The 26,508-nt window shown below is 32.8% G+C and overlaps 5 protein-coding genes across 10 annotated transcripts in view; 2 read left to right on the top strand and 3 right to left on the bottom strand.

Moving 5' to 3' along the window:
* nudt12 (nudix (nucleoside diphosphate linked moiety X)-type motif 12) overlaps positions 1-4,282 on the top strand; it is a 9,955-nt gene extending 5,673 nt beyond the window's left edge. For both annotated transcript variants that reach the window (XM_058785491.1, XM_058785492.1), the window contains exons 6-7: positions 1,737-1,936; positions 2,986-4,282. In XM_058785491.1, the coding sequence (XP_058641474.1) occupies positions 1,737-1,936; positions 2,986-3,096 (311 nt within the window). In that variant the 3' untranslated portion in view covers positions 3,097-4,282. The remainder of the gene's footprint in view (positions 1-1,736; positions 1,937-2,985) is intronic.
* Positions 4,283-4,351: 69 nt separating this feature from the next.
* On the bottom strand, positions 4,352-14,322 carry LOC131546135 (interleukin-6 receptor subunit beta). 4 transcript variants are annotated; one of them, XM_058785488.1, is made up of 19 exons: positions 14,304-14,322; positions 13,792-13,986; positions 13,517-13,582; positions 12,711-12,737; positions 12,524-12,637; positions 12,316-12,430; positions 12,080-12,213; positions 11,458-11,600; positions 10,437-10,575; positions 10,254-10,336; positions 10,068-10,175; positions 9,138-9,246; positions 8,821-9,003; positions 8,169-8,267; positions 7,961-8,101; positions 7,133-7,273; positions 6,247-6,331; positions 6,089-6,170; positions 4,352-4,797 (listed from the first exon to the last, which is right to left on the bottom strand). In XM_058785488.1, exons 3-19 carry the CDS (start codon positions 13,572-13,574, stop codon positions 4,495-4,497), a joined length of 2,064 nt encoding a protein of 687 aa, XP_058641471.1. In that variant the 5' UTR covers positions 13,575-13,582; positions 13,792-13,986; positions 14,304-14,322; the 3' UTR covers positions 4,352-4,494. The 4 variants fall into 4 exon arrangements, with proteins under 4 accessions (XP_058641471.1, XP_058641472.1, XP_058641470.1 ...); XM_058785489.1 differs by lacking the exon at positions 14,304-14,322 and adding an exon at positions 14,125-14,273 and having other exon boundaries at positions 13,517-13,692; XM_058785487.1 differs by lacking the exon at positions 14,304-14,322 and adding an exon at positions 14,125-14,273.
* A 1,705-nt stretch (positions 14,323-16,027) lies between these two features.
* On the bottom strand, positions 16,028-18,242 carry zgc:101664 (uncharacterized protein LOC450064 homolog). Of its 2 annotated transcripts, XM_058785929.1 has the most exons (3): positions 18,104-18,232; positions 16,849-16,935; positions 16,028-16,737 (listed from the first exon to the last, which is right to left on the bottom strand). In XM_058785929.1, exons 1-3 carry the CDS (start codon positions 18,119-18,121, stop codon positions 16,102-16,104), a joined length of 741 nt encoding a protein of 246 aa, XP_058641912.1. In that variant the 5' UTR covers positions 18,122-18,232; the 3' UTR covers positions 16,028-16,101. The 2 variants fall into 2 exon arrangements, with proteins under 2 accessions (XP_058641912.1, XP_058641913.1); XM_058785930.1 differs by lacking the exon at positions 16,849-16,935 and having other exon boundaries at positions 18,104-18,242.
* On the top strand, positions 18,238-21,222 carry srp19 (signal recognition particle 19). Its single transcript, XM_058785931.1, has 5 exons — positions 18,238-18,408; positions 19,273-19,348; positions 19,437-19,508; positions 19,588-19,696; positions 20,688-21,222. Exons 1-5 carry the CDS (start codon positions 18,371-18,373, stop codon positions 20,816-20,818), a joined length of 426 nt encoding a protein of 141 aa, XP_058641914.1. The 5' UTR covers positions 18,238-18,370; the 3' UTR covers positions 20,819-21,222.
* Positions 21,223-21,238: 16 nt separating this feature from the next.
* LOC131546377 (protein FAM240B) lies at positions 21,239-25,812 on the bottom strand. The gene is made up of 4 exons (XM_058785932.1): positions 25,753-25,812; positions 23,190-23,398; positions 22,992-23,116; positions 21,239-21,379 (listed from the first exon to the last, which is right to left on the bottom strand). Exons 3-4 carry the CDS (start codon positions 23,111-23,113, stop codon positions 21,286-21,288), a joined length of 216 nt encoding a protein of 71 aa, XP_058641915.1. The 5' UTR covers positions 23,114-23,116; positions 23,190-23,398; positions 25,753-25,812; the 3' UTR covers positions 21,239-21,285.
* Between the last annotated feature and the right edge of the window lie 696 nt (positions 25,813-26,508).

The following is a 26,508-nucleotide window of genomic DNA, read 5'->3' as shown; positions in this document are numbered from 1 at the left end:
CTTGGACCATTGGCAGATATTTTTGCTTGTTTTAAGCAAAAACTAACAAAAAATTTTATATTTTTTTTACAGAAAATAATTAATATCTTAAGTCATTTTACAGTAAATGCATCTTGATTCAAGAATGTTTAGGAAAACAAGGAATACAAGGAATACAAGACAAAAACACTAAGTAAATAATTTTTTGCAGTGTACGATATTTATTGCAATATTTTAAAAAAAAGACATGATGAATTGTAAAAATTTCATTTTGTACATTTTAAAGTTAAATTCTTCGGTAACACGTTATAATAACTGCACGCTATGAATCATTAGTTAAGCATTAGTAAATAGTCAATTTATCCTTTATAAAGCATTGTTCCAACATTAATAGGCATTAGTAAGCAGTTTATGAATATACAGCTATAAATGTTTTGTTCTTGAGCATATCTATAATTTTCATACTTTGTTAATGATCAATTTATCATTTCAAAATTATTATAAAACGTTATTTACAAACCAGTTATTTAGGAGTTGTCAGTGGTTCATAAGATCATTTAGAAAGTGTAAGTAAATGATTAATAAACTATTTAAATGTACATTTATAAATCTTATTATTTAGACACGATATTAACACATATTCCTGCTGTAATTTATGATTAAGTCAGGTAGTTATAAAACATTTAGTAGTTGCCAGCCATCTATTTGTGTGAGCTCATCTAAAGTGAGGACTATTTATATCTTATAAAGCATTTACAAAGCAGATTTAAAGGCTCATTTATCTCCCAAACACAACACAGAGGGATACAGAACTCAGACATATTTTTTCAAGATGCAAAAAAAAAAGCTGTACAATAATTCTTTCCTAATTTCTACACTTGAAAGAGATATTTTGAATTTGGACTGCATTTAAACCTCTTTTATTTTGACAGAAAACTCCAGCTTCAGTGAAAACAGGTTTACAAAAATGCATCTAGAGGTGAAATCTCGTGAAACGCTGTAATCATCTGCCGCTGAAATAAAGCATAACTGGTGGCTGTTGCATCCCAAACGTGTGCTAAACTCACATCACATGTAATAAACGAGTTCACTGCATTCATTCAGTGTGAACAGAGCCGTTCTGAGACGCGGAAAACACCGGATCACCAGCTGATCGTCTGAACCAAGTTGATGAAGGGATTAAACCATACTGTGCTTTCGGTTTTAGTTCATCTGACAGATACTGTGCCAAAGCATAATGGCCTTTAAAGACCTTTTATGTTAAAATAAGAAGTTTAAATGTGTCCCTGCAGCACAGAAGCAGTCATAAGCAGCACAGCTATATTTGTAGCAATAGCCAACAATACATTGTATGGATCAAAATTATACATTTCTCTTTCATGCCAAAAATCATTAGGATATTAAGATCATGTTCCATGAAGATATTTAGTAAATTTCCTACCGTAAATATATCAAAACTTCATTTTTGATTAGTAATATGCATTGCTAAGAACTTAATTCGAACAACTTTAAAGGTGATTTTCTCAATATTTAGATTTTTTTGCACCCTCAGATTCCAGATTTTCAAATAGTTGCATCTCAGACAAATATTGTATTTATTCAGCTTATGGATCAAAAATCTGAAAAAGGATCAAAATGGACCCTTATGACTGGTTTTGTGGCCCAGAAGACCTATGGTTTCATATGGTCCTGTGACGATGGTAATATGGCGGTGATGATGATGATATGGTGATTGATGAGGAGCGTGTGATGCTCAGGGGAGACGCTGGAGGCGGCGGTGAGGAGGGAGGTGCAGGAGGAGAGCGGTGTTCAGGTGGGACCCGTGCACTACCTGTCCTGTCAGGCCTGGCCTATGCCCTCCTGCCTGATGATTGGCTGCCACTGCGTCGCCGTGACGACGGACATCAAAGTGGACCAGAATGAGATCGAAGAGGCGCGCTGGTTTACCCGGCAACAGGTGAGATGTTAACCCTTGTGTGTACATTTAAAAAAAGTTACACAGAGGCCAAAAAATGTTCACAAAATATTAGATATTAATATTTTTTCTGCTTTCACTGACATGCCAATAACTACCAAAAATGCATTCATTTTTAGGATTTGAACCCTTTAAATGCCAGTTTGTTTACATGATGTTTGTTTATATCATTTGTCACTTTTATTGTTTTTTATTGTATTTTTTCCAGTTTTAGTTATTTTAGTATATCAAATTACACTAAACAAAAATAAGAAATGTTGCATTGACAACTAGTTTAAGTTTTAAATATATATATATATATATATACATATACATATACACATACATATGTACATACAGACACACACACACACACACACACACACACACATACATATACACAGCCGCTCAAAAGTTTGGGATCAGTAAGATTTTTAATGTTTTTTAAGGGAGTCTCTTCTGCTCATCAAGGCTGTATTTATTCGATCAAAAATACAGAAAAAAAACAGTAATATTGTGATATTTTATTGCAATTTCTAATATTGGTTTCCTATTTTAATATACTTTAAAATATAATTTATTTCTGTGATGCGCAGCTGAATTTTCAGCATCATTACTCCAGTCTTCAGCGTCACATGATCCTTCAGAAATCATTCTAATATATATATATATATAAATACTCCAGTGAAAAAGTGCATCTGCTGTCGTCTCTCTCATCAGAATCCAGCCACATATTTGTTTAGAGCTGTTTTGATCTGTGCAGATTTCTCTCCTGATTCAGACCAGAACACTGTTTCACTGGAGGAAGCGTTATTATGGATTATGGACTCTATGGTGTTTTAGTTAAAAACATCTTAATGCTGGATTTGTCTCAGCTTTTGTCTTCTCCAGATGTTAACTGATGGACTGGAGTGCTGTGGATTATTGTGATGTTTTATCAGCTGTTTGGACTCTTATTCTGACGGCACCCATTCACTGCAGAGCATCCACTTTGTTGAACTATTCCTTTAACAGAGTTATACAAGTTCTTACCGTGTTTCTCTGCTGTTCAGGTGATGGATGCTCTTGTGAAAGACAAGCGGGCCGTGTTCATCATGCCGCCCAAACAGGCCATCGCTCACTATCTGCTCAAACACTGGATCGGCTGTAACGCAAACCTCTGAACCGGGGTTAAAATGCTTCATATGAGAAGATGTATTAATCAAATTGATTTAATCAGCATCTGCTGTGTAAAGCTTTTTGGATTATACAGTACATACATAATGCAGTAATATAATTAAATTCATGATATAACAGCGGAATACATTTTATATCCTTATATTGAAATATTATCTTTACACTGTATTGAAATGAAATTGCGGCTTGACACGTTTATTGTGTCTATTTAACAGAATGCATGACGTTAGCTAAATACAGAAGATGTATTACATTATTGCTACATTAGATCACTTTGACACTCATCTCTCACCAATAACAGAATAATATTTCCTAATAAGCTTTTTCTCTGCTTTGAAACTGTATGTAGTGTGAAAAATGCTAAACAAATAAACTTGAATTGAATTAAACGTTGTTTTCTCCAGTCAACACAATCCTTAAACAATCAAACAGTGTAATTCATATTTTATTTCTGATGGTTTAACGTATTTTCTGCTTCATACATGATTTATACCGTTGCAAACAGAAAACACCATGACTGTGATATTACATAATACTGTAACTGTGAAATACATGGCATATTTGATCATGTTTTTGTCAACGTTTTCATTATTTACAGCCTGAAATCTTTGCAATTTAATGGATAAGGATCAAGCATATGGATTTTTAATTTTATTTTTTTTTTACAATATGTCACTCACAATTTCTGCCTGAACTAGAAAAATGCTCATAGAGTTAAAAGATTTACTTTTCAAGGTCAAGAAAATCACATTAAAATGAGGCTGAGAATCACAGTCCATAGATCCACAGTCTCATAGATAATTTTACAAAGCATATTTTTTACACCTAATGGTGCTCCATACACACCTGGGTCAAAAATAACCAGAACACAACATGTAACATTTTCTTAATGGTTATATCTTATTAAAAATAACAATTGTATTAAAAATAATTGTAAATAATTCTGAAAAAAAAAAAATAATGCATTTGGAAAGTTATGCATTTTTATACACTGCAAAAATTATCTTACTTAGTATTTTTGTCTTGTTTTCTAGTATAAATATCTAAACATTCTAACATTCTTGTTTTCTAAAAAGAAAAAAATCTCAATTTTGTTAGTTTTTGCTTAAAACAAGCAAATATATCTGCCAATGTTTAGCCTTTGAATTAAGAATATTTTTCTGACCCCATTGGTAGATATTTTTGCTTGTTTTAAGCAAAAACTAACAAAATTTAGATTTTTTTTTTTTTTTTTTTTTTTAGAAAACAAGACTTAATATCTTAAATCATTTTACTTGTACAGTAAATACATCTTGATTCAAGAATGTTTAGATATTTATACTAGAAAACAAGACAAAAAATCATTTTGAAATCGGCTGGTTTTTCACATCAGATCAGTGCAGGTTTCAGTCTGAGCTTCTCTCTCCGGGAATCTGTCCCGTCTGAACATAACCTGAGCTGTCGGGTAATAAGGGTAAATCTATATAATCAGTCAGACTGGAGGGAGTCAGAGCGTTTTCCCCATAATCTGATCCAGGTTTCCACAGAGCTGTATCTTCAGCCGTCGCAGAGATCTTCAGAGGAACCTCATCCTCGTGATCAGATACCACAGACACGTGACGCTCCACCTGCACGGTGCTCTTCTCCATCTGCTGGTCCATCAGGATCAAACCGTCCAGCTTCAGCACGCAGATCTTACCACTGCCCTGCTTTAATTAAGAAAGAGAGTCAGTCACACTCTTAAAAATAAAGGTGCTTAAAAGGTTCTTTACAGCGATGCCATAGATAGAAGAACCATCTTTGGTTCCACAAAGAACCATCTCTTTCTTACCTTTTTATAATCTGAAGAACACAAAGAAGCTTTTGTGAAACAGAAAGGTTCTTTAGACAAAAAGGTTCTTCTATGACATCGTGAAGCACCTTTATTTTTAAGAGTGTAGGTCGTTAAAATGAATTAATTAAAGCACTTGACCTTCATTGCGCATTCTGGTCCATTTTGACCCAGAAGAGATACATAAACATCTCAAAAAATAAATTAAAAAAATGCTTAGTTTTTAGTAAGGGAACAAAACTTTTGCAAATGCTTTAAGATCCTTAAAGTATTTTTTTATTTTTTTTTATTTTTTTTTATTTTGGATGTTGTGTATAAAAAATAAATAAAAATGTTGATAACAAAAAAAAAAAGATCCTTAAAGTACACTTTATTGTTTAAGAGATACATTTATTTTATTTTTTTATGCATTCGGGTCATTTTTGACCCGGTTGTGTATGAAGTCCCATTTGGGGTCAAAAATACCTTTTTAAATTATCTATGAAATTATATTAGTGTAAAGACACTTTTGTAAAACATTTTTCATCTTTGGGACTGAATTTAGTTGCATTTTTTCAATGCAGCATGAAAAAGTTTATGCAAGTAAAATGAACTTATATTGTTAGAAAAAATAGAGTAATATTTAGAAATAAACATGTAGGTTTCATAAATTTGGACTGTTTTGGACTGAACAATCGTGAGTTATAAATTAAAAATAATTTATTATAAATGCACTGTAAACCGCAGCTTCTTGGGGCTTATTGCTTTAATTAAATTCCATTCAATTGAGTTAATACTGGTAGTTCTCAGATTTTATGTTCCAATAAATTTCATAAAATAATATATTCAAATAAAATTATCAACATTGAAATTTATTTTTAATATTTTGTGTCATAGTTTTTTTTTTTTTTGGTGTAGTTCAAATGTAATTTGAAATTTCAAAGAATTTCTCATTTTTTTAATTAATAAAAAAAATAAAAAATAAATAAAAAAAAAGAGGTAAATGCAGTAATAACATGGTAATATTCAGAACTTAGAAACTGTTTCACATTCACTCGTTAATGAGAAACTGCTGATCAGATACTATATGGATTTAGTTCAAATGTAATGTTTTGAAAGCGAACGATTGTTCTGGTGCAGACACAGATTTTGACTGCATTATGAGGGTTAAAGGAATGAAGGACTCTGACCTGAAGGTGCGGGTTGAGAAGCCAGCGTCCGATCGGACTGTACCTCGGATTGGCGATGATGGGGAAGAAATATTCCCTGCACCTGTGTGTAAAGTGATGCCATTAATGGAGGCAAATCAAGACAATGTGACTGATTTTTCCATGAATTCAGTGCTTACATGGTCCTTGATAAAACAGAGAAAATCCCAAAGATGAGCAGCAGCAGAACGGCTGGAACGGCAAACCTCATCATCTCATCATAATCTGGAAAATCAGCAACAGCATTTTAATTCTTTGGTAATGTTTGTATTAATTAGTATCCTTTTTCTCAAAGAAATAAGACTGTTATACAGTGATTATTGTTTCTCTGCTGAGTTTGGTGTCTAACAAACACTCTCAAATATTATAATATTCAATATATATCACAGCTACAGTGCCGTATTGCATTTGTTCTTGATCACTACGGAGGACCAAACCTGCAGAAAAAAAAAAAGAAGAATAATAGGAAAACAAATGACTTGATAAAACACATACAATTAATTTGTTATTAAATTTAGCACTGCATTTATTTTTGTATTACTTTTTCTCCTTTATTATTTATTTTCTGTATTTATTTTTAACTATTTTTATTATTTTTCATTTTATTTATTAATTCATTTAATAAATTAATTTTATATAAATAAAACAAAATAAATAAAACAAAATTAATAATTCATTTAATGGTTTTATTTATTATTTATTTTATTGTATTTATTTTAAATTTTTGTATTTATTTCCATATTTATTTATAAAGTACATTCATTTATTTATTTTTACTTTTCTTTGTGCAACATGAAAATTATGGAATAAAAATAAAATGGAAATGAATTCATTTAATTAAAGAAGAAAAAAAAAAAGAATAATAAATAAACAGGGAAAAAGTAATCCCAAATAAATTAAGGACTCAATGTTATTCAAAATAAATCTGTATATGTTTTAGCAAGTCACTGATATTCCTATGATTAGATTTATTAATGAATTTGTCATTTCTGCCGGTTTGGTCCTCCACAGACCAGCACATCTTACCCAGCAGAAGTGTGTTGATGGCCAGACTGGCCTTTGTGAAGTTCCCGTCTGTAGTTTCTCCGTGTATCTGGACTGAGTATCTGGTGTTTGGATGGAGGCGGAGGAATGAATGCTGATGTTTGTCAGGAAAGACTGTGAGAGCTGAGAAACAGAGCGAGTGTGAGAGATTCACACACACACACACACACACACACACACACACACACAGAGACTCACACCGATTCACACACACACACACACACGTGTCTGGTTTGCTATCCTTGTGGGGACTCTCCATAGGCGTAATGGTTTTTATACTGTACTTACTGTATGTGCTATTGTCCTACACCAACCCTACACCTAAACCTACCCCTTACAGGAGACTACAGGCATTTTTAGATAAAAAAAAAAACACCATTTAGTATGCTTTTTAAGCCACAGACATAGGCAGTGTCCTCATAAACCACCTTCAAGTTGTAATACCTCTGTCATACCCATGTCATTATACAAATTTTGGCCCCGTAAACCACAAAAACCAGTACACACACACACTTGAATTTGTGGTTTACGGGGACTCTCCATAAGTGTGATGTTTATGTTGTAGTACCCATGTTATTATACACATGTGTCCTCGTAAACTATATATACCAGTACACACACAGAAACAGATTCACACACACTCAGATTTATACACACAGACTCACAGATTCACACACACCCATGATTCACACACACACACACAGATTCACCGATTCTCACACACACACACAGATACTCACGCACAAAGATTCACATACACACACACACCCATACTCACACACACACACACACACACACACACACTCTTACTCTGAGTCTCGTTGGGTCCGTTTAACACCAGTCTGTACTGAAGCACACTGACGCCAGGCTTTGCCTCCTTCCAGCTCCACCGCAGCACCACAGACGAGCTCGACACACTCAGCAGACCAAACCCCACCAGATCCCACAGAGCTGGAGCAAAACATCACACACCTCAGCATCTGACAACGCTTCGTAAAGCTCTGACATCATCACTCACCGCCGTGCTGTAGATCCGCAGAGATGTTGGTCGGTGGTCCGCAGAGAGACTCGTAGACGGGAAACACGCTGATGATGTACATCTGCTGCGCTTCAATGCCTTCAATCAGCAAATGCTTTACATTCACACACTACTCTCACATTATAATGCACAAAAAACTCACATACAGCTCATACATAAAATAGAATTAGAATAAAGATTGCTAAATATATATTTTACATAAAGCCAGATTATGGCACTGTATACTACTTCTCATCATAATAATGCGTCCAGAATTTGACTTTAAAGATTCATTGTATTTTTTATTATTTTATTTTATTTATTTTTATTTTATCTTTCATTTAATTTATTTTTAATATATTTTATATTTTATTATTTAATTTAATTATTTATTTAATTTAATTAATTCTAATTTTATTTTATTTTATTTTTTAATTTTATTTAATTTTATTTTAATATATTTTATTTTTAATATAAATTTTTAATTTTATTATTTATTTATTTTTTATTTTATATTATATTATTTTATGCAATGCAATGCAGTATGGGTTTGATTCCGATTAGATTTCAGGATTAAATATGATCCAGGCATGTTTTGTGAGATTCACTCATCAATATTGTTGTGTGTCATATGTATAGTGTACGATCAGACCTGGCAGCCGGACTGTGAAGGTAGATCCGTTGACCCGTTCCCAGTGTCTGTGCTCACTGTTGGTCGTGGAGCTCCATTCGATGGCGAACTCGCTGACGTTTACCGTGGTAAACTGGTGTTCCCAGCGGATCCACAGTGAAGAACCGTCAGAATAAACCCAGAGACTCTTCACCGCCGGAACATCTGATCGAAAACACAATCATTCAACAACACAAGGGCTATCATTAAAAAAAGTTCATAAATAAAGGTAGTTGCAACTTTATCTCTCAGTTCTATTGATGAGAAATGATTATTTTTGAGAAATGACAGCTGCTGACCGTGAGGACGAGATGGATTGACCGTGAGCCGGCGGTACGGCGAGCGTCCGGCGCTGTTATAGGCACAAACAGAGACCTCATATTCCTCTGACCGCACCGGAACAACTGCCTACAGACATCATCCAATCTTACATTCACAAACTCAAATGATGCTTTCTTGTTCAAAATGACTCACTTGTAAATGCACTTATAATATAATGCTCATGAATGTTTACTAAAATTAAATAAAATAAAAACACATAATCAAAATGTATTTAAGCCATATCTGACATTTCTAACCTTACAAATGATTAAATTTCGTATTTATTTCTAAATTATTATTACTAATATATCAGTTATACATGAATTCTAACAGGTAGAAACTTTCCCTCTTAAGCAAGTCAAAAATAAAATAAAATAATAAAATAAAAACAGCCACCCAATAAAAATGTATTTAAGCAATTTCTGACATTTCTAAACTTGTAAATTATTATATTTTGAACATATTTCTAAATACTACATTATTATTTATATATTCATTTATATATGAATTATATATGAATTCTAACAAGTAGACATTTCTTCACTTAATCAAAAGTAAATAATAAAATAAAAAATAAAATGAATAAAATAAAATAAAAAACACCCACACAATGAAAATGTATTTAAGCAATTTCTGACATTTCTAACCTTGTAAATTATTATATTTTGTATATATATATATTTATTTCTAAATACCACATTATTATTTGTATATTAATTATATATTAATTATATATGAATTCTAATAAGTAGACATTTCTTCGTTAATTAAAAGTCAATAATAAGAAAAATAAAATAAAATAAAAACCACACAATGGAAATATGTTTAAGAACTCTAACAGGTAGATATTTCTTCACTTAATCAAAAGTAAATAATAAAATCAAATAAAATCAAATAATAAACTGCACCTTGAGATGAGTGGTGTTCATGGTTTTCTTCAGAGAGGGCTGTCTGATGGGCATGTAGGACACTTCATATCCTCGAATGAGTCCTCGAGCGTCTGTGATGTCCAAAGCCTTCAGAAACACACAACTGTGTGATTTACAGCACAAGAGAGACCACACACACACACACACACACACACACTTTATTACCTTCCAGAGAAGCACCAGCCACCGAATCCCAGCGTTTTCATCTGAATCCACATAATAACTGAAAGAGAGAGCAGCAGACGGCGCTGCAAACACACAAAGCTGGACTTACACACCAGCACAGAACAGCACAGCAGACCTCAGTCAGTGTGAGAATCATATTAAAGTCCTGTTCTCATCACTCACGGCTCTCTGCGGTCTTCACTCGAGTCTCGTGGCTCCAGTCGCTCCATCGGCCGAATCCGTGAAAGCAGGAGACGCTCAGAGCAAACTCACTGAAGGCCTGCAAACCCTCGATCACCAGCTGAGACTCCACTGAAGCTGTCTGAGATACGAACACAAGACTGCGTCTCTAAACATCACTCAGTCAGATTACATACTTCAGAATTCACTGCATAAAACTAGGCTTTTATATTACATTGTATTATAATATATTATACTATATTACATTACATTACTATATATTATGTGTGACCCTGGAGCACAAAACCAGTCATAAGGGTCAATTTTTTTAAATTGAGAAAAATTAAGTTAGATAAATCAGCTTTGCATTGATGTATGGTTTGTTGGACAATATTTGTCTGAGATACAATTATTTGAAAATCTGGAATCTGAGGGTGCAAAAAAAATCTAAATATTGAGAAAATCACCTTTAAAGTTGGCTAAATGAAGTTCTTAGCAATGCATATTACTAATCAAAAATTATGATTTTTGGAATAAAAGAAAAATCTATAATTTTGACCCTTACAGTATATTGTTGGCTATTTCTACTTATCAGTGGTTTTGAGGTCCAGGGTCTATATTATATTATATTATATTATATATTATATTATATTATATTATATTATATTATATTATATTATATTATATTATATTATATTATTATATTATATTATATTATATTATATTATATTATATTATATTATATTATATTATATTATATTATTATATTATATTATATTTGAATTTTGACAGGCAGATATTCTCCACCTAATCAAAATAAAATAGAACATAAAATTAAATAATTAAAATATTAATATTAAAATTAAAACAAAATGAATAATTATTAAAATAAAATAAAGCAAAAAAAATCAAATTATTAGTAGTATTTTTCTTTATCTTAATTATCTATGAATTCTGAAAAGTAGATATTTCTCCACTTAATCAAAATAAACTTATTTTCAATCAGTTTCTGCCCATTTCTGACCTCTGTCCATGACTCTGTGTCGAGAAGCTTGTAGCGGATTTTGCATTTAGTGATGTTTAGTGGTATTTTCCCGCTGGTCCATGTAATCTTGATTGACGAGTCAGTGACGTTAACAGATGTTATCAGCGGCCGAGGAGCCTGAACTACAACATTTACACAATCAGCAGATTCTTCTGTAGTCTGTTTATCACACATGTGACTCTGCAGCACAGAAGCAGTCATAAGCAGCACAGGTATATTTGTAGCAATAGCCAACAATACATTGTATGGCTCAAAATCATTGGTTTTTCTTTCATGCCAAAAATCAGTAGGATATTAAGTAAAGATCATGTTCCATGAAGATATTTTGTAAATTTCCTACCGTAAATATATCAAAACTTCATTTTTGATTAGTAATATGCATTGCTAAGAACTTCATTTGAACAACTTTAAAGGTGATTTTCTCAATATTTAGATTTTTTTGCACCCTCAGATTCCAGATTTTCAAATAGTTGTATCTCAGCCAAATATTGTCCTATTCTAACAAAAAATTGAACCTTATGACTGGTTTTGTGCTCCAGGGTCACGTTTATCACCATCATTCAATGCTATAATCAAAATCCAAATAATACGGTCATCTTACTTATATCTTTAATGAAAAGCGGATAGACGTCAGAGAACTGCTCTCTCTGGTTGATGACGCTCTTTGATTTGATGGTTAAATTGAAAGTTGAATACATGTTTAAAATGGAAGGACAGTGGAAGATGTCCCTGACTCTACAAAACAAAAACTTCATTAAAATGTCAATTCATAAAGAGGTTTATTCATTATTATCAGCCGATCAGGTCAAAGCAGCAGTACTAATGAAATGAGTTTACCGGCTAAAAATAAAGCTGCTGATGGTTTTTGATCTGACGTCTTTTGTCTGAATCCATCTGCATGTCAACGAATCCTCATGGATCAGATAGTGACACGATGTGTTCAGGAAGTTCTCTTGAGGACAAAAACAGAAATTAAACCTAAATAAACAGCAGATATGATGGTAAACCCAGTCTGAATGGTTTTAGGCTCAGAAAAGTCTTGTACCAGGGATTCTGGGAACTCGATCTAAAGCCATATAGCGACAGTCTGTGCTGGACATCACACACAGCTTCTTCTGCTCCTCACAATCCTTCAGCTCTGTCGGAGTCACCGTCAGCTCTGGAAAACAGTCTCATTAACTCATATGCTTCATACATTATCATACTCCTGTATGTCAACAACAGAATTTTACCTTGAACGCTGAAAGTGCCCAAAGCACCTGTAAATCAAACACAATCAGTAGATTCAAAGCTGAGAAACATTTATGTAGAGATACAAAAGTACACTAAATAATATTTGGTGTTGTTTTCAGCTAGTAAATGTCACAATTAATTACAAAGAAACAGCAAGTAACACACTGACTTAAACATGACATTTCTAAGAAGAAAGACTGAAATAGCATTTTCTAAGGAAGCCCGCATTCACCACAGCATACAGAAATAAAAATGGTTATGGCGAGTTTCTATTTCATGATTCTGACTTTGTTTCTCACAGTACAATTCAGAGAACTTGTGATTTAGAAACTGAATTCAAAGGGGGTGTCAGAATTGCAAGAAAAAAGAATTGTGATATATAAATATAGAATAGAGTGATAAAAACTCAGAATTGAGCGACGGTCACTCAGAATAACGGATATAAACTCAGAAATGAGAGCCAAACAGAATTTACAGACATTAACTCAGAATTATGGATATAGACTCAGAATTGAGATATAAACTCAGAATTGAGAGATATAAACTTGAGATATAAACTCAGAATTACGGATATAAACCCAGATTACTGATATAAACTCAGAATTGACAGATATAAAATTGAGGTACAAACTCAGAACTGAGAGACATAAACTCAGAATTACAAGAAAAAAAGTCAGAATGACAAGATATAGGCTAAATTGTGAGAATTGTGAAATATATATATATTAAAAAAGTCAAAGTTACCCTATTCATTTTAATTTAGGGGAAAATCATGTTTTACAATGTAGAGCCGAAGGTTACTTACAGCAGAAGCAGAAGCAGAAGACACACATCAAGACGCACACAGATCTCTTGCTGTTCATCTTCTCATCTGCAAGGTGAAATCAGGTGAAGTGATTTTAAAAGAAAAAAGCTTGAAACAACCTCAGCAGCCAAAGAAAACCAGGAGTTCATGAATGTGAATTCTGTAGATCTGTAACTCTGATAAATACACACACACACGCACACAGAGATATAAATCTACACACACAATATGCACAATTCAATCATATATGGCATAAGCGGAGTAAAATCACTCACAGTCGGTGTGGAGCACATGCTGTTTGAACCTCAGTGGTTTTCTCTCTCGTACGGTTTCTCAATGTGAAGCTCAGGTTTAGAAGAAGAATGATAACATCAGAGTGATATAGCAGAAAAACACTTCCTTTGACACTTTCCTCCCATCTCACTTGTGGTTGAGAACACAACACAACTCAACAAATCAACAGCATACGTCTATTATCAGACAAAGAGAAGAAAAAAAAGCAGTTTGTAATAAAACATTTCTCCTTTTGTTGTTAGAAAATCAGAATGAGAAAGAGTTGGAGTTGGCTGGAGAAAGAGTCAAGATCTGGACATTTTAAACACTCTTACTTTCTGAGAAACTGTTGATGAACAAGATATGAATTTACGTCATACAAGTTGCAACACTTTTAAGAAAGGCCAGCAGGCAAAACACTTTAAAGCTGCTAAAATAATACATGCATTCAACAGAAATGAATCTCACATCACTGTTAGTGTTCAGTCACCATTAACACAGACTTTACACTCACCAATGAGTTTCACTCCCAATCACACCTACAATAACGTGACAATCAATCAATCAATCAATCAGAGAACTGAGCATCACAGGAATCTCAGTGATGAAATCAAACTCATATAATGTCCACGTTCACTATACTGTATTAAGTTTACAGATGATTCACTCATAGATTTATATGCTTCGTAAATAGTTTCTATTCTCACCAGTAAAGTGCATAAATCACATTACTGAATTGTATAATTGTGATTTCCCATCTGAATTCACCCAACATCACTTTCTGCTCTGAATCAGGTGAATTGAGTCTGATCACTTAGTAAAGTTATTTTAGTGTCAGTGAGATACTATTACAGGTTTTGTTCATATTTTTAATTGATTAAGTTTTTATATTTTCTTTTTAGTTTTAGGAATTTTGTTACGATTTTGTCATTTTTATTAGTTTATTTCTAAAATATGTCTATATAGTTTTCATGAATTTTTATTTCAGTATTAGTTTTTATTTTATTTTAGTACATTAAGTTGAAAAGATAAATGTTGCTTTGGAAATAGCTGAAATAACATTAAATATTTGATTTAATATTAATTTAAAAGTTTTAGTTTTAATTAACTATAATAATCCTGACACAAATTATTTGAGGAATCATTCACATCAGCAGAAGTGCTATTTTAGAATAAATGATATACTATTGTAATTTTGATTAATATTTAAAATTATTTTTTGTTTTCATATTAATTTTAGTTGTTTAATAATTGTTTGTGTTTTTGCTATTTTTATTAGTTTTTTGTTATTTGTATGCTATCGTAGATTTTATTTGTATTTTTTTATTTCAATTAAAATTTTTAGTTTCAAGTTTTAGATATTTTAGTACATCAGAGATGCTTTTATTTTTAAATGTCTGTATAGTTTTTATACATTTTTATTTGAGCTTTAGTTATTGTAGTACATCAACTTAAACTTGAATGAAAATGTGAACTATCTAAAATAAAATTAGTTTTTTATATTAAATTTTTTTTTTGGTCATTTTATTTTTATGTCTATATCTTTTTTTATTTTAATTATAGTACATCAAGGATGCTTTCATTTTTAAATATGTCTTTTTATGTCAGTGCTGCTTTGGCAACAAGCTGAAATAATTTTTTTTTTTTTTTGTGACCCTAGACCACAAAACCAGTCATAAGGGTCAATAAAAAAATAAAAAAAGAGATTTATACATTATCTGGAAGCTGAATAAATAATCAGTTTGTTAGAATATGACAATATTTGGCTGATACACAACTATTAGAAAATCTGGAATCTGAGGGTGCAAAAAAAAATCAAAATATTGAGAAAATCTCCTTTAAAGTCGTCCAAATGAAGTTCTTAGCAATGCATATTACTAATCAAAAATGAAGTTTTGATGCATTTATGTTAAGAAATGTACAAAATATCTTCATGGAACATGATCTCTACTTAATATCCTAATGATTTTTGGCATAAAAGAGAAATGGATAATTTTGACCCATACATATTGTTGGCTATTGCTGCAAATATAGCTGTGCTGCTTATGACTGCAGGCTCACATATCTGCACTAACTCTGCGGGACACACACACTCAACTTTAACACTCTCACACCTCTATCAGCACTAGTACTAGTGATCACTGACCTAATAAAACAGCTAATAAACGTAAAGGACTTAAGTGAAGGTGAACAAACAGACTCTCTATCAAGCACGACAGAGACGGATGTAAAACCCACAGCAACTTTTAATATGCATGTCATATAAAAACAAGTTCATGTACGCCTAATAATAAATATAAATAATTCCACAGCTATAACTTAACAATGTCTCCAAGTTTATGGGCTGTTAAGGTGATCTGTCCTGAGAGCTGGAACTCCTGTTTTAAGAAATTGCCGATATATTCGGAGTAGAAGACGTCGCAGTAGAGCCAGATCTGAGGCAGCGCTCTCTGGTAGTTAGCGTTGCAGGTGGGCATTCGTGAGCGTCTGATGGCGCGGTTCAGATCCAGCCAAAGCTCCTCCATGCTCCGAGCGCCACAGTTTCTCTCACACACCACCCATCTGACTCTCTGATGCAGATGCAGTCCGTGTTTCTCGATGGTCTTGCGAAACAGTCTTGAGAAGGAGCGTGTGATCTTCAGCGGTGCGCTTCTGTCCGTGATCACGCACCACGAGCGTTTGGATCTCTTGGCGTCGCTCTCGATGGGTTCCCTCCGGTCTGAAGCGTCCGCCGGTTCCTCCAGACGCAGCGAGACGCTCTGCAGATCAGAGGAGGAGATCAGAGGAGCAGGTTTGAGGGGTTTGATGGGTTTGTGGGCGTCAGACGCGGACGGGAACCAGGGTTTGAATTGGGGCAGAACTCTGCTGGGAAACTCCTGCAGGACTCTGTGTGTGAGGAGAACCACGTCTCTGACCTCCAGCGGCGGACGGAAATACACACTCACATCCTGACAACACACAAGCAGAGACATCATCACTGCCACGGACGACATGTGTGACCCAGGAGCACAAAACCAGTCACAAGGGTCAATTTTTGGAAATTGAGAGTAATGCATCACCTGAAAGCTGAATAAATAATCTTTCCATTGATGTATGGTTTGTTGGACAATATTTGTCTGAGATACAACTATTTGAAAATCTGGAATCTGAGGGAGCAAAAAAATCTAAATATTGAGAAAATCACCTTTAAAGTTGTTCAAATGAAGTTCTTAGCAATGCATATTACTAATCAAAAATGAAGTTGATCAAATATACAGTAAAAACAGGAATATTGTAAAATAATTTTACTATTTCAATGTACTGTTTTATATGTTAATTTATTGTAAATTGTTATTTATTTCAGTGACGCAAAGCTGAATTTTCAGTTGTGCTGCTTCATATTTTGTGGAAACACTACCATTCAAAAGTTTGGGATATAAAACTTTTAAAAACAAAAGAGAAAGAAAGAAATTAATACTTTTATTCATCGAGGACGCATTAAATTGATCAAAAGTGACAGTAAAGACATTTATAAGAACGTTACAAAAGATTTCTGTTTCAAATAAATGCTGAACTTTCTATTCATCTATGAATCCTGAAAAATAAAATGCATCAGTTTCCACAAAAATATTGAGCAGCACGACTGTTTTCAACATTGATAATAATCAGAAATGTTTGTTGAGCAGTAAATCAGCATATTATTATGATTTCTGAAGATCATGTGACACTGAAGACTGCAGTAATGATGCTGAAAATACAGCTGCATCACAGAAATACATTACAGTTTAACACATATTCACAGCTGTTTTAAATTCTAATAATATTTCACATTTTTACTGTATTTTTGATCAAAGAAATAGATTTGAACACATTTAAAACACCAAACAAAAACATGTCTTAAAATATCTTTCAACATTTTAACCTTTTGAACAAAATATACAGCATATGTATGTACTGTACAAACAAGATAATCTACATATAGATATAATTATACTAGGGATTATTAAAAAGAAAGGGGAAGGATATGTTAAAATAAAAGTATAAATATTGTGGTGAGTATTGCACGTGTTTTTGTTTTGTTCTGTCACAGCAGCGAGAAACACACATAACAAACACATTATATACATAATAAATAGATTATAATAGGTGGTAATGTGGAATTAAATTATTTAATTAAAATCTTAAATTTTCAAACTGAAATTACATAAAGCACTATATAATAATATGAGAAGTATTATTTGTTTATGTATGTAACGTTACATGTTACGCAGCAGTGACGCTGAACTAAAGTTAGTTTACACAATCAGTCACATTTACAGTCAGTCTGTTACTCACCTTCACATCCTCTGACATATTTCACGAACTTTATGAACATGTTTCGAGTTTTGCGACGCGTTATTAGAGGTAAACATGCTGCATGCTAACCGCTGCTAGCGCGCTCTGACCGACAGGCGGCGCTGTGACGTCACGCCGCGATCACCGCGGAAGAGCGGAAGCAGACGCCCGCCGCCGGAAGTGTCGTGTTCACAGAAACACTCATCAGCATTTCACTTCCAAGCGTTCAGAATCAAACGCGAATTAAAACCAGGAGAATCGGAAGATATGGCGCATTTAACGACAAACCCGGCGGAGAAAGAGCGGTCAGTTTGACTTTATCTATCTGATTACAACTGTAACAATTCAACAACAAAACTCAGTGGAGTAACATGTAAATGCGTGTGTGTGTGTGTGTGTGTGTGCGCGCGCGCACCTACTTAACCATATTTTGGGGACAAATTTGTACCCAAAAGTGAGCTAAACCTGACAAAATCTCCAAAAACCTCCCTTTGGGGAAGTCCTCATTTGTAAAACCAGTTTAAAAATAAAGTAAACAAAGGTTTATAGAAATTGTAAAAATGCAGAAAGTCTCCTGTAAGGGGTAGGTTTAGGTGTAGGACAATAGAAAATACAGTAAGTACAGTATAAAAACCATTACGCCTATGGAATGTCCCCATTTAGATAGCTAAGTAACGTGTGTGTGTGTATACACACACACTTAAGTGTTTTTAAGATAATGTATTTAAATGTATATGTACTTTTTAAAATATTTATTTATAATATTTACATATATTTAAAATATATGTAAATATTATAAATAAAATTTTGAAATGCGATAATTATATAACTTTAAGAATTTATATTTATTAAATATGCATTGATTTATAAAGTATGTATTTTTAAATTATATTTTTTTTATTCACACACTCACACGTATATATAATTATATATATTTTTAAGTATTTTATTTTAAAATATGTATTTAAATGTATATGTACATTTGTATTTATTATATTTACATATTTTACGTATTTTATATAATTTTAAAATATTTATAGTTATTTTTAAGAATTTATATTAAATATGCATTGATTATTTTATCTTTTAAATATATATTTTTTTAATATATTTTTTATATTCACATACACACACATTATTTATATTTATATAATTTTTTTCCCCACCAGGTTTATGTGCATCTATCCGTCATACATCAACAGTAAAAAGACAATAGCAGAAGGCAGAAGAATACCTGCAGAGAAGGTGAGTGTTGCTGCTGGTGTTGTTCATAATCTTGAGTGTGTGTGTGTGTGTGAGTGTGTCTTTAATCTGTGTGTATGTGTGTGTTCAGGCTGTGGAGAACCCGTCGTGTGTTGAGATCCGGGACGTTCTCACCGCCGCTGGAGTCAATGTTCTGGTGGAGGTCTGATCATCTGTTTATTCGTGCACTGGTTCTTGCATTTAGTGTGAATGTGAAATCGTGACATCATTTCCTCTTACAGAACAAGATGTATCCGCGCGAGTGGAACCGAGACGTTCAGTTCAGAGGAAGAGTGCGGATTCAGCTCAAACTCGAGGATGGAAGTCTGTGCCAAGACAAGTTTGCATCTAGTAAGTTACGCGTTCGTTGCATTGAATAATTAGTTTTCAAATAGAGCTGCAAGATTTGGAGGAAAATGAATTGCATTTTTTTTTCTGATTAAAAACCATGACTGCAAATAAAAAGAAAAATTCCAGCTTTGCTCTGCTTGTTTTTAGGGCTGCATGATTTGGCCATATATACAAAATATAAATTATATTTAATAATAATAAATGATGATGATGATGATAATAATTATTTAAAATATTATTGTATTATTACCCTATTGTTTATTATTACTCTAACCATATATACATATATATTAGTATTACTGTTGTAATAATATTTTAAAAAAAAAAAATAATAATAATATATATATATATTTTTTAGGGCTGCATGATTTGGCCAAAACTTTGTTGTTTTATAAATTATATGAAATTGTAACAATTAATCATTATAATTTAAAATGTTGTTTATTATTAAGAAAATGACTAAATAAGAAAACTAAGAAATATTAGTATTGTATTATTTTACTGAAAAAAAATTAATAAATATATTTAAAATAAAACAAATATAAATGTATACATTTATATATAAAATAATAAACAAACAAAACAAACAAAACAAACAAAAAAAAAATATATATATATATATATTTATTATTAATTTTTTTTTTTTTTTTTTTTTACCCTAAAAAAAAAAAAACTAAGAAATTGTAATACCACTAATAATATCACTTAAAAAAAAAAAAGTATAGGAAAAATCATGTAAAATTACAGTACTAATATTAATGGCAGCAAACTGTTATTTTGCTTGGAAACTGCAGGGACCTTAAAGTTTCTCTTATGTTGAAAAGCACTACTCGTATAGAATAGGAAGATGCTTGGTGTATAATGCACTTCCACATGCTAATTTATTTTGATTAATCATGACGCCCTGTTTTCAAGTGTCATTACTACATTTCTGAAACATCCTGTGGTGTATAATAAAGGGACATGACATCAGTTTTCTCTCTGCCTTTAGGGAAAGATGTGATGTTTTATGTGGCGGAGATGATCCCGAAACTGAAGAGCAGAACGCAGAAGAGCGGCGGAGCCGAGGCCGGATCGCAGCAGGGAGAAGGAGGCAAGAAAGGGAAGAAGAAGAAGAAGTAGATGACTTGTTTGTAAAACGGCTCTGTTTTGGTTTCTCTTTGACTGATGGCGTCTGTATTGTTTTCATTATGAACACTCGCTGGCACCCCATGGACTTTCATTTGAGCGCCAGATTGTTGTTTAGTTTGTAATATTCGATGACCTCTGACACTTCCAACAGCGAGGCAGAGGTGTTTGTGTTAATTATTGATGATGGATTGTGTTTAAACGAGCGCTGACAGAGCTTGACATACACGGGCGGCTCGTATGACGGCGTCTGTCAGTGCTTCTAGGTGCGAGGATCGGTGTTTTGACGCGGCTGTGAAATGCCGGCGCTCGTGTCCTTCATCGCACCTGTTCACGGCGGCCAGATCCTCTATGTTTCCATCGCTCTGAATGTGTGAAATAAAGAGAGCGGAGCAGCAGTGGTCAGTGACTGTGTGTTTATTGAGCTGCACTCATCTGTGTGTCACAGTCAGATCTGTTTGTTAGTTCAGGGCTGGATTTCCCCCGCGATTGTCGCCAAAATTCTTCAGATGTTTGGTCCGAAGCTCCAGTCTGGTGAGCCACTCGTCACGCAGCCTGAAATCACACCGTTAAAACCTTTCATTACTGTAGAGTTCATGCAGGTCAATCAGCGCAAGCCTGTAAAAAGCAGCTTTCTGATAAAACACCACACTGTTTCAAGTAGGGCTGCAAAACGATTAGTGGCGATTAATCGATTCAAAATAAAAGTTTGTGTACTGTGTATATTTATTATGTAAATATAACTACACACACATAGAGGTGTGTATATATATATATATATAATATAAATTATATACAAGTGTTTACATAATTTTTTTTTAAATATATACATATACACACAGTATGTAAACAAGCTTTTATTTTGACTCGATTAATCGCAACTAATCGTTTTGCGGCCCTAGTTTCAAGCATTTGAATGAGGTTGTTAGCATTTTTAAATGCTTTTGAAAGTAGTCTCTTATGCTCACCATGACTGCATTTATTTGATCAAAAACACAGTAAAAATGTGAAATATTATTAGAATTTAAAATAACTATTTTCTATGTGAATATGTGTTAAACTAATTTATTTCTGTGATGCGCAGCTGTATTTTCAGCATCATTACTGCAGTCTTCAGCGTCACGTGATCTTCAGAAATCATTCTAATATGCTGCTCAACAAACATTTCTGATTATTATCAATGTTGAAAACAGTCATGCTGCATGATACTTTTGTGGGATACATTTTATAGGATTCACAGATGAATAGAAAGTTCAAAAGAACATTATAAATGTCTTTACTGTCACTTTTGATCAATTTAATGCATCCTTGCATATACACAAAAAAACTACATGTGTATATATAAAGTGTATTATATAATGTTGGATGTGAGATCAAAAGTAGCTTTAATAATTCTCTGAATACCATGTAACGAGTATAATTGACTGTACGTGAGAAATACAGTTGAATATATTTGTACAGCTGCTGCCGTCTCAACACGGATCATTGAATTTGAGGGCCGTTACTCTGATAATCTTCTGTCCTCAGCAGGACACAGATATTAAATATCAGCTCTGAGCCACTGGACTGTGCATAATAATAATAATAATATATGTGCAATCAAACAGAAAAAAGACTATATAAAATAGGGTGTGTGGAGTGTTTACTTGTAATTATTCTGGATTATATTATATTACTATTATCCGGTCCAGCACTATGTGTAGTATATTACAAAAAGAGGAAAAATATCACTTCTACACTGCAGCAGTATTTTTGTCTTTTTTTCTAGTATAAATATCTAAACGTTGAATCAAGATGCATTTACTTGACAAGTAAAATGATTAAAGATATTAAGTCTTGTTTTATAAAAAAAAAAAAAAAAATCAAAATTTTGATAGTTTTGCTTAATTCAAAGGCTAAACAAGATTATTTTTCTTACCTCATTGGCAGATATTTGCTTGTTTTAAGCAAAACGAACAACATTTTTGTATTTTTATTTATTTATTAATTTTTTTACAGAAGCAAGATTTAATATCTTAAATCATTTTACTTGTCAAGTAAATGCATCTTGATTCAAGAACGTTTAGATATTTATACTAGAAAACAAGACAAAAATACTAAGTAAGCAAGTCATTTTTTGCAGTATAAAAGCCTAATAATATTATATTGTGATGTAACTGAGACTTACTTGGTGAGAGCGCTCCTCTTCATCCTCTCGTCTTCAGCTTCTGTCATGTGACTGTGATTGTTGATCTTTTGCTCCCAGAATGACTTGATGAAGAGTTTGTCATGAATGAGAGCAGAACTCATCTCCTGTGAAGAGAACAAACGAATCAAACACCTGATCCTCTCAGATCTGAGATACGTGTTCTCTCTGTTCGTTTACCTGACTGTGTAAAGATCAGCACACAGTAAGAGTGATCTTCATCGTCCAGACGGCGAGGGTCTTTATTCCAGCGTGACTGGAGGGTCATCAGCACCTCTAATGATGTTCCTGAGCTCCTCCTCGTTTATTTCAGAAGTGACTCTTCTCGCTGGGATGGGCGTCACACATTCACTTCTAACACTATCTCTCCTCACAGCTGCTGGAAGCTTCTGCACGGCAAACAATGATTCTCTTACTCAGTGTTTGTGTCTTGTTTTCTAGTATAAATATCTACACGTTCTTGAATCAAGATGCATTTACTGTACAAGTAAAATGACTTAAGATATTATGTCTTGTTTTCTGATAAAAAAATATAAACATTTTGATAGTTTTTCTTACCCCATTGACAGTTTTTGATAGCAAAAACTATCAAAATTTTGAAAATAAGACTTCATATGCATCTTGATTCAAGAATGTTTAGATATTTATACTAGAAAACAATACAGAAACACTAAGTACTAAGTATTTCCATATACAAATATCTAAAGAGTTTTTGTTTAAAACAAGAAAAATATCTACTAATGTGGTCAGAATAATAATCTTGTGTTGGCTTGAATTAAGTATATTTGTTCATGTTTTAGGCAAAACTCTTTTAATTTTTGAGAAAGCGAGACATATGATCTTCCTAGGGGACAAATTCAGGTTATAAAAACATTGTAGAAACATTGTTTCGAAATGTTTATAAAATGTTGAAATGTTTTTTTTAAAATTGTGATTAGAATGTTATCTAAACTTTACAAAAGCGTTTCTTACAATGTTCTACAAATTTTTTCACCCAAAATATAACATTTTATTTTTTATTATATTCTAAGAACACTAAAATGTCTAGTTTTCTTGTTCTACTAACTTTATTTTCACCCAAAATGCTAAATTATTTGAAGGCAAATTGTTAATATTCATAAGAGCTTTAAAATGTTTTGTTGTCATCGTTATAACATTATTTAAAGGTTGCAAAAACATTCCATACAACATTCTATATTTTCACCCAAACGATAACTTTACATGAACATTTATTTTTATATTCTAAGAATGTTACAATTGTTATCGACATTACAACATTATTGAAAGGTTACAAAAATGTTTCTTACAACTTTATTTTCACCCAAAATATAACGTCATTTGAACATTTATTAAAAAAAAATTTATGTTAAAATGTCCATTTAAAGGTTAAATTTAAAGGTTACAAAAATTTGTGCTCAAGCACAAATAAAGTCATCACGGGACGATCAGAGAATGTTAATCTCAGAATATTATCAAATATTATAAGAACGTTCCATAAACATGACTTTAAGAACGTTTTGTCCTGACGTTTATATAACTGTTGTGAGAACATTCCCTGTTAGCTGGATTACGTAATTTTGCTTCTCCAATAAATGTATCTTGATTTATGAATGTTTGTACAGGAAAACAAGACGGAAACACTGAGGAAGATATTCATTTTTTGCAGCTTGAATCGTGTCTAAAGAAGGGACAAATGCAGCTGTGAACACAGCAAACTAATGAAGATATTACTGTAAACAGCTGATGACAGTCTCATGTTCACATGTACAGCTCCTGACTCCCAACAATCACACCTGATATCCATTACATCATGTATTTTTAAGGTGGAAAACATCTTGCAAATGTTGTAAAGGGCCATCACATCCAAAATAACCTCTCTAATCATCAAGTGACAGACACATTAAAACACGTGTCTCGGAGCTCAGTCTTCACAGAGGAACCAGAGGCGACATCTCGCATGTTTGTCAATGCACACAAATCTTAAACCAGCATTAACTGCTTCACACTTGTATTTTTGTGAATTGGAATGAATCTGATCTGAAAGTGTTGTTTATATGAACCTGAAATGCTGCAATCAGATTCACATATTCGTTTGCATGTGCATTACTTCATGCAAAACGTCAGCACACACTGCAAAAAAAAATGATTCTCTTACTTAGTGTTTTTGTCTTGTTTTCTAGTATAAATATCTAAACATTCTTGAATCAAGATGCATCTTGTTTTCTGTTAAAAAAAAAAAAAATTACAATTTTGATGCATTTTTTGATGTATTTTTCTTGCCCCATCGGCAGTTATTTTGCTTGTTTTAAGCTAAAACTAACATTTTGATCATTTATTTTTAGAAAACAAGGCTTAATATCTTAAATCATTTTACTTGTCAAGTAAATGCATCTTGATTCATCAATGTTTAGATATTTATACTAGAAAACAAGACAAAAACACTTGTGCATGTGCAGTTCACAACCGGAGATGGAAAGAAAACAAACAAACAAACACAGTAAACTTCCCAGAGTAAAATTAACTCTATTCAGAGAACATTTGGTCCCACTCTAAATAGAGTTAAATTAACACTGAAGCAGAGTTAAAGTTAATGAGCTAAATAAGCGACTGACTGAGCATTAGTGATGAACATCTGCTGTTAACGAGCGGAATCACTGAAGAAAAGAGAAACAACTGACTTCAGCCACACATGAAATCAACTGAAATAAAATAAGACATTAAATATCTCCACAAACAGCTTCACCTTACTGAGAATCACAGAGGATCAGATGTTGATGTTTTATTGGTTAAAATGATGCCACCATCATGGAGATCAGTGATTGGTTTAGTTGGGCTCTTGACCCTTGACCTCTCTCTCTGTAGTAATGCATGTGGTGTTGTAAAGCAGAGAGAGCAGTGCTGTACATTAACCACGTATTTGCTGCTTTTGATGAAATCATCATCATCCTGAGCTGGTTTGATTACATGCATTTTTTTTTTTTTTTTAATTAAATGTTTAGGTTTTGCATAATCAACCCTGTGAAACTACAGCTGGCAAGCAAAGTGCTGCTCTAATAGTTATTGTGAATGATTTTAAGTCCATGTAATGCATAAAAAATGTCAAACTTCTGTATTATGTAGATACACGGACATCAAGAACCAGCGTATGAATCTCAACAATGGTGACAATCAACAAAACGCTTCATGCTGAAATGCATGATGTGTACCAGCAAAAAAAATTAATTAATTAAAAAAAACTCCCATCATGCATTGCATTATGAATAATTATTGTCACCACTGTTGAGGATCATATGATAAGTGTTTCTTTATCTAACAAAACAAAGAAAGACCACTTCATGATGTTCCTTCAAATGAGTTCTAAGCAGAAAGCATAAGTTAATCTGCTACTTCTAGCTTTTGATTCAGCAATGCACAAATGTTTGCTGTGAAACAATATTGCAATTGCTTCGAAGCAAACCATTTTAAATTGTTAAAAGGGTCAAGAGCCCAACTAAAGTAA

Source organism: Onychostoma macrolepis, chromosome 08 (genome assembly GCF_012432095.1).
Source record: "Onychostoma macrolepis isolate SWU-2019 chromosome 08, ASM1243209v1, whole genome shotgun sequence".
Taxonomy (NCBI): domain Eukaryota; kingdom Metazoa; phylum Chordata; class Actinopteri; order Cypriniformes; family Cyprinidae; genus Onychostoma; species Onychostoma macrolepis.
The sequence above is the reverse complement of the archived record's forward strand: the minus strand, read 5'-3'. Positions and strand labels throughout refer to the sequence as shown.

What these genes read in the sequence shown, in the direction of transcription:
- LOC131546135 (XM_058785488.1), bottom strand. Translation starts at nt 13,574, where the DNA reads ATGAACAGCAAGAGATCTGTGTGCGTCTTGATGTGTGTCTTCTGCTTC. An exon ending in AGCAGCTTTATTTTTAGCCG is followed by an intron (nt 12,214 to 12,315) that starts GTAAACTCATTT and finishes TTTGTTTTGTAG; the next exon opens with AGTCAGGGACATCTTCCACT. An exon ending in TGAACACCACTCATCTCAAG is followed by an intron (nt 9,247 to 10,067) that starts GTGCAGTTTATT and finishes TGATGTCTGTAG; the next exon opens with GCAGTTGTTCCGGTGCGGTC.
- zgc:101664 (XM_058785929.1), bottom strand. An exon ending in ATTATTTATTCAGCTTTCAG is followed by an intron (nt 16,738 to 16,848) that starts GTGATGCATTAC and finishes GTGTGTTGTCAG; the next exon opens with GATGTGAGTGTGTATTTCCG.
- srp19 (XM_058785931.1), top strand. Translation starts at nt 18,371, where the DNA reads ATGGCGCATTTAACGACAAACCCGGCGGAGAAAGAGCG. An exon ending in AACCCGGCGGAGAAAGAGCG is followed by an intron (nt 18,409 to 19,272) that starts GTCAGTTTGACT and finishes TTTCCCCACCAG; the next exon opens with GTTTATGTGCATCTATCCGT. An exon ending in CCAAGACAAGTTTGCATCTA is followed by an intron (nt 19,697 to 20,687) that starts GTAAGTTACGCG and finishes CTCTGCCTTTAG; the next exon opens with GGAAAGATGTGATGTTTTAT.
- LOC131546377 (XM_058785932.1), bottom strand. Translation starts at nt 23,113, where the DNA reads ATGAGTTCTGCTCTCATTCATGACAAACTCTTCATCAAGTCATTCTGG. An exon ending in AAGAGGAGCGCTCTCACCAA is followed by an intron (nt 21,380 to 22,991) that starts GTAAGTCTCAGT and finishes GTGTGATTTCAG; the next exon opens with GCTGCGTGACGAGTGGCTCA.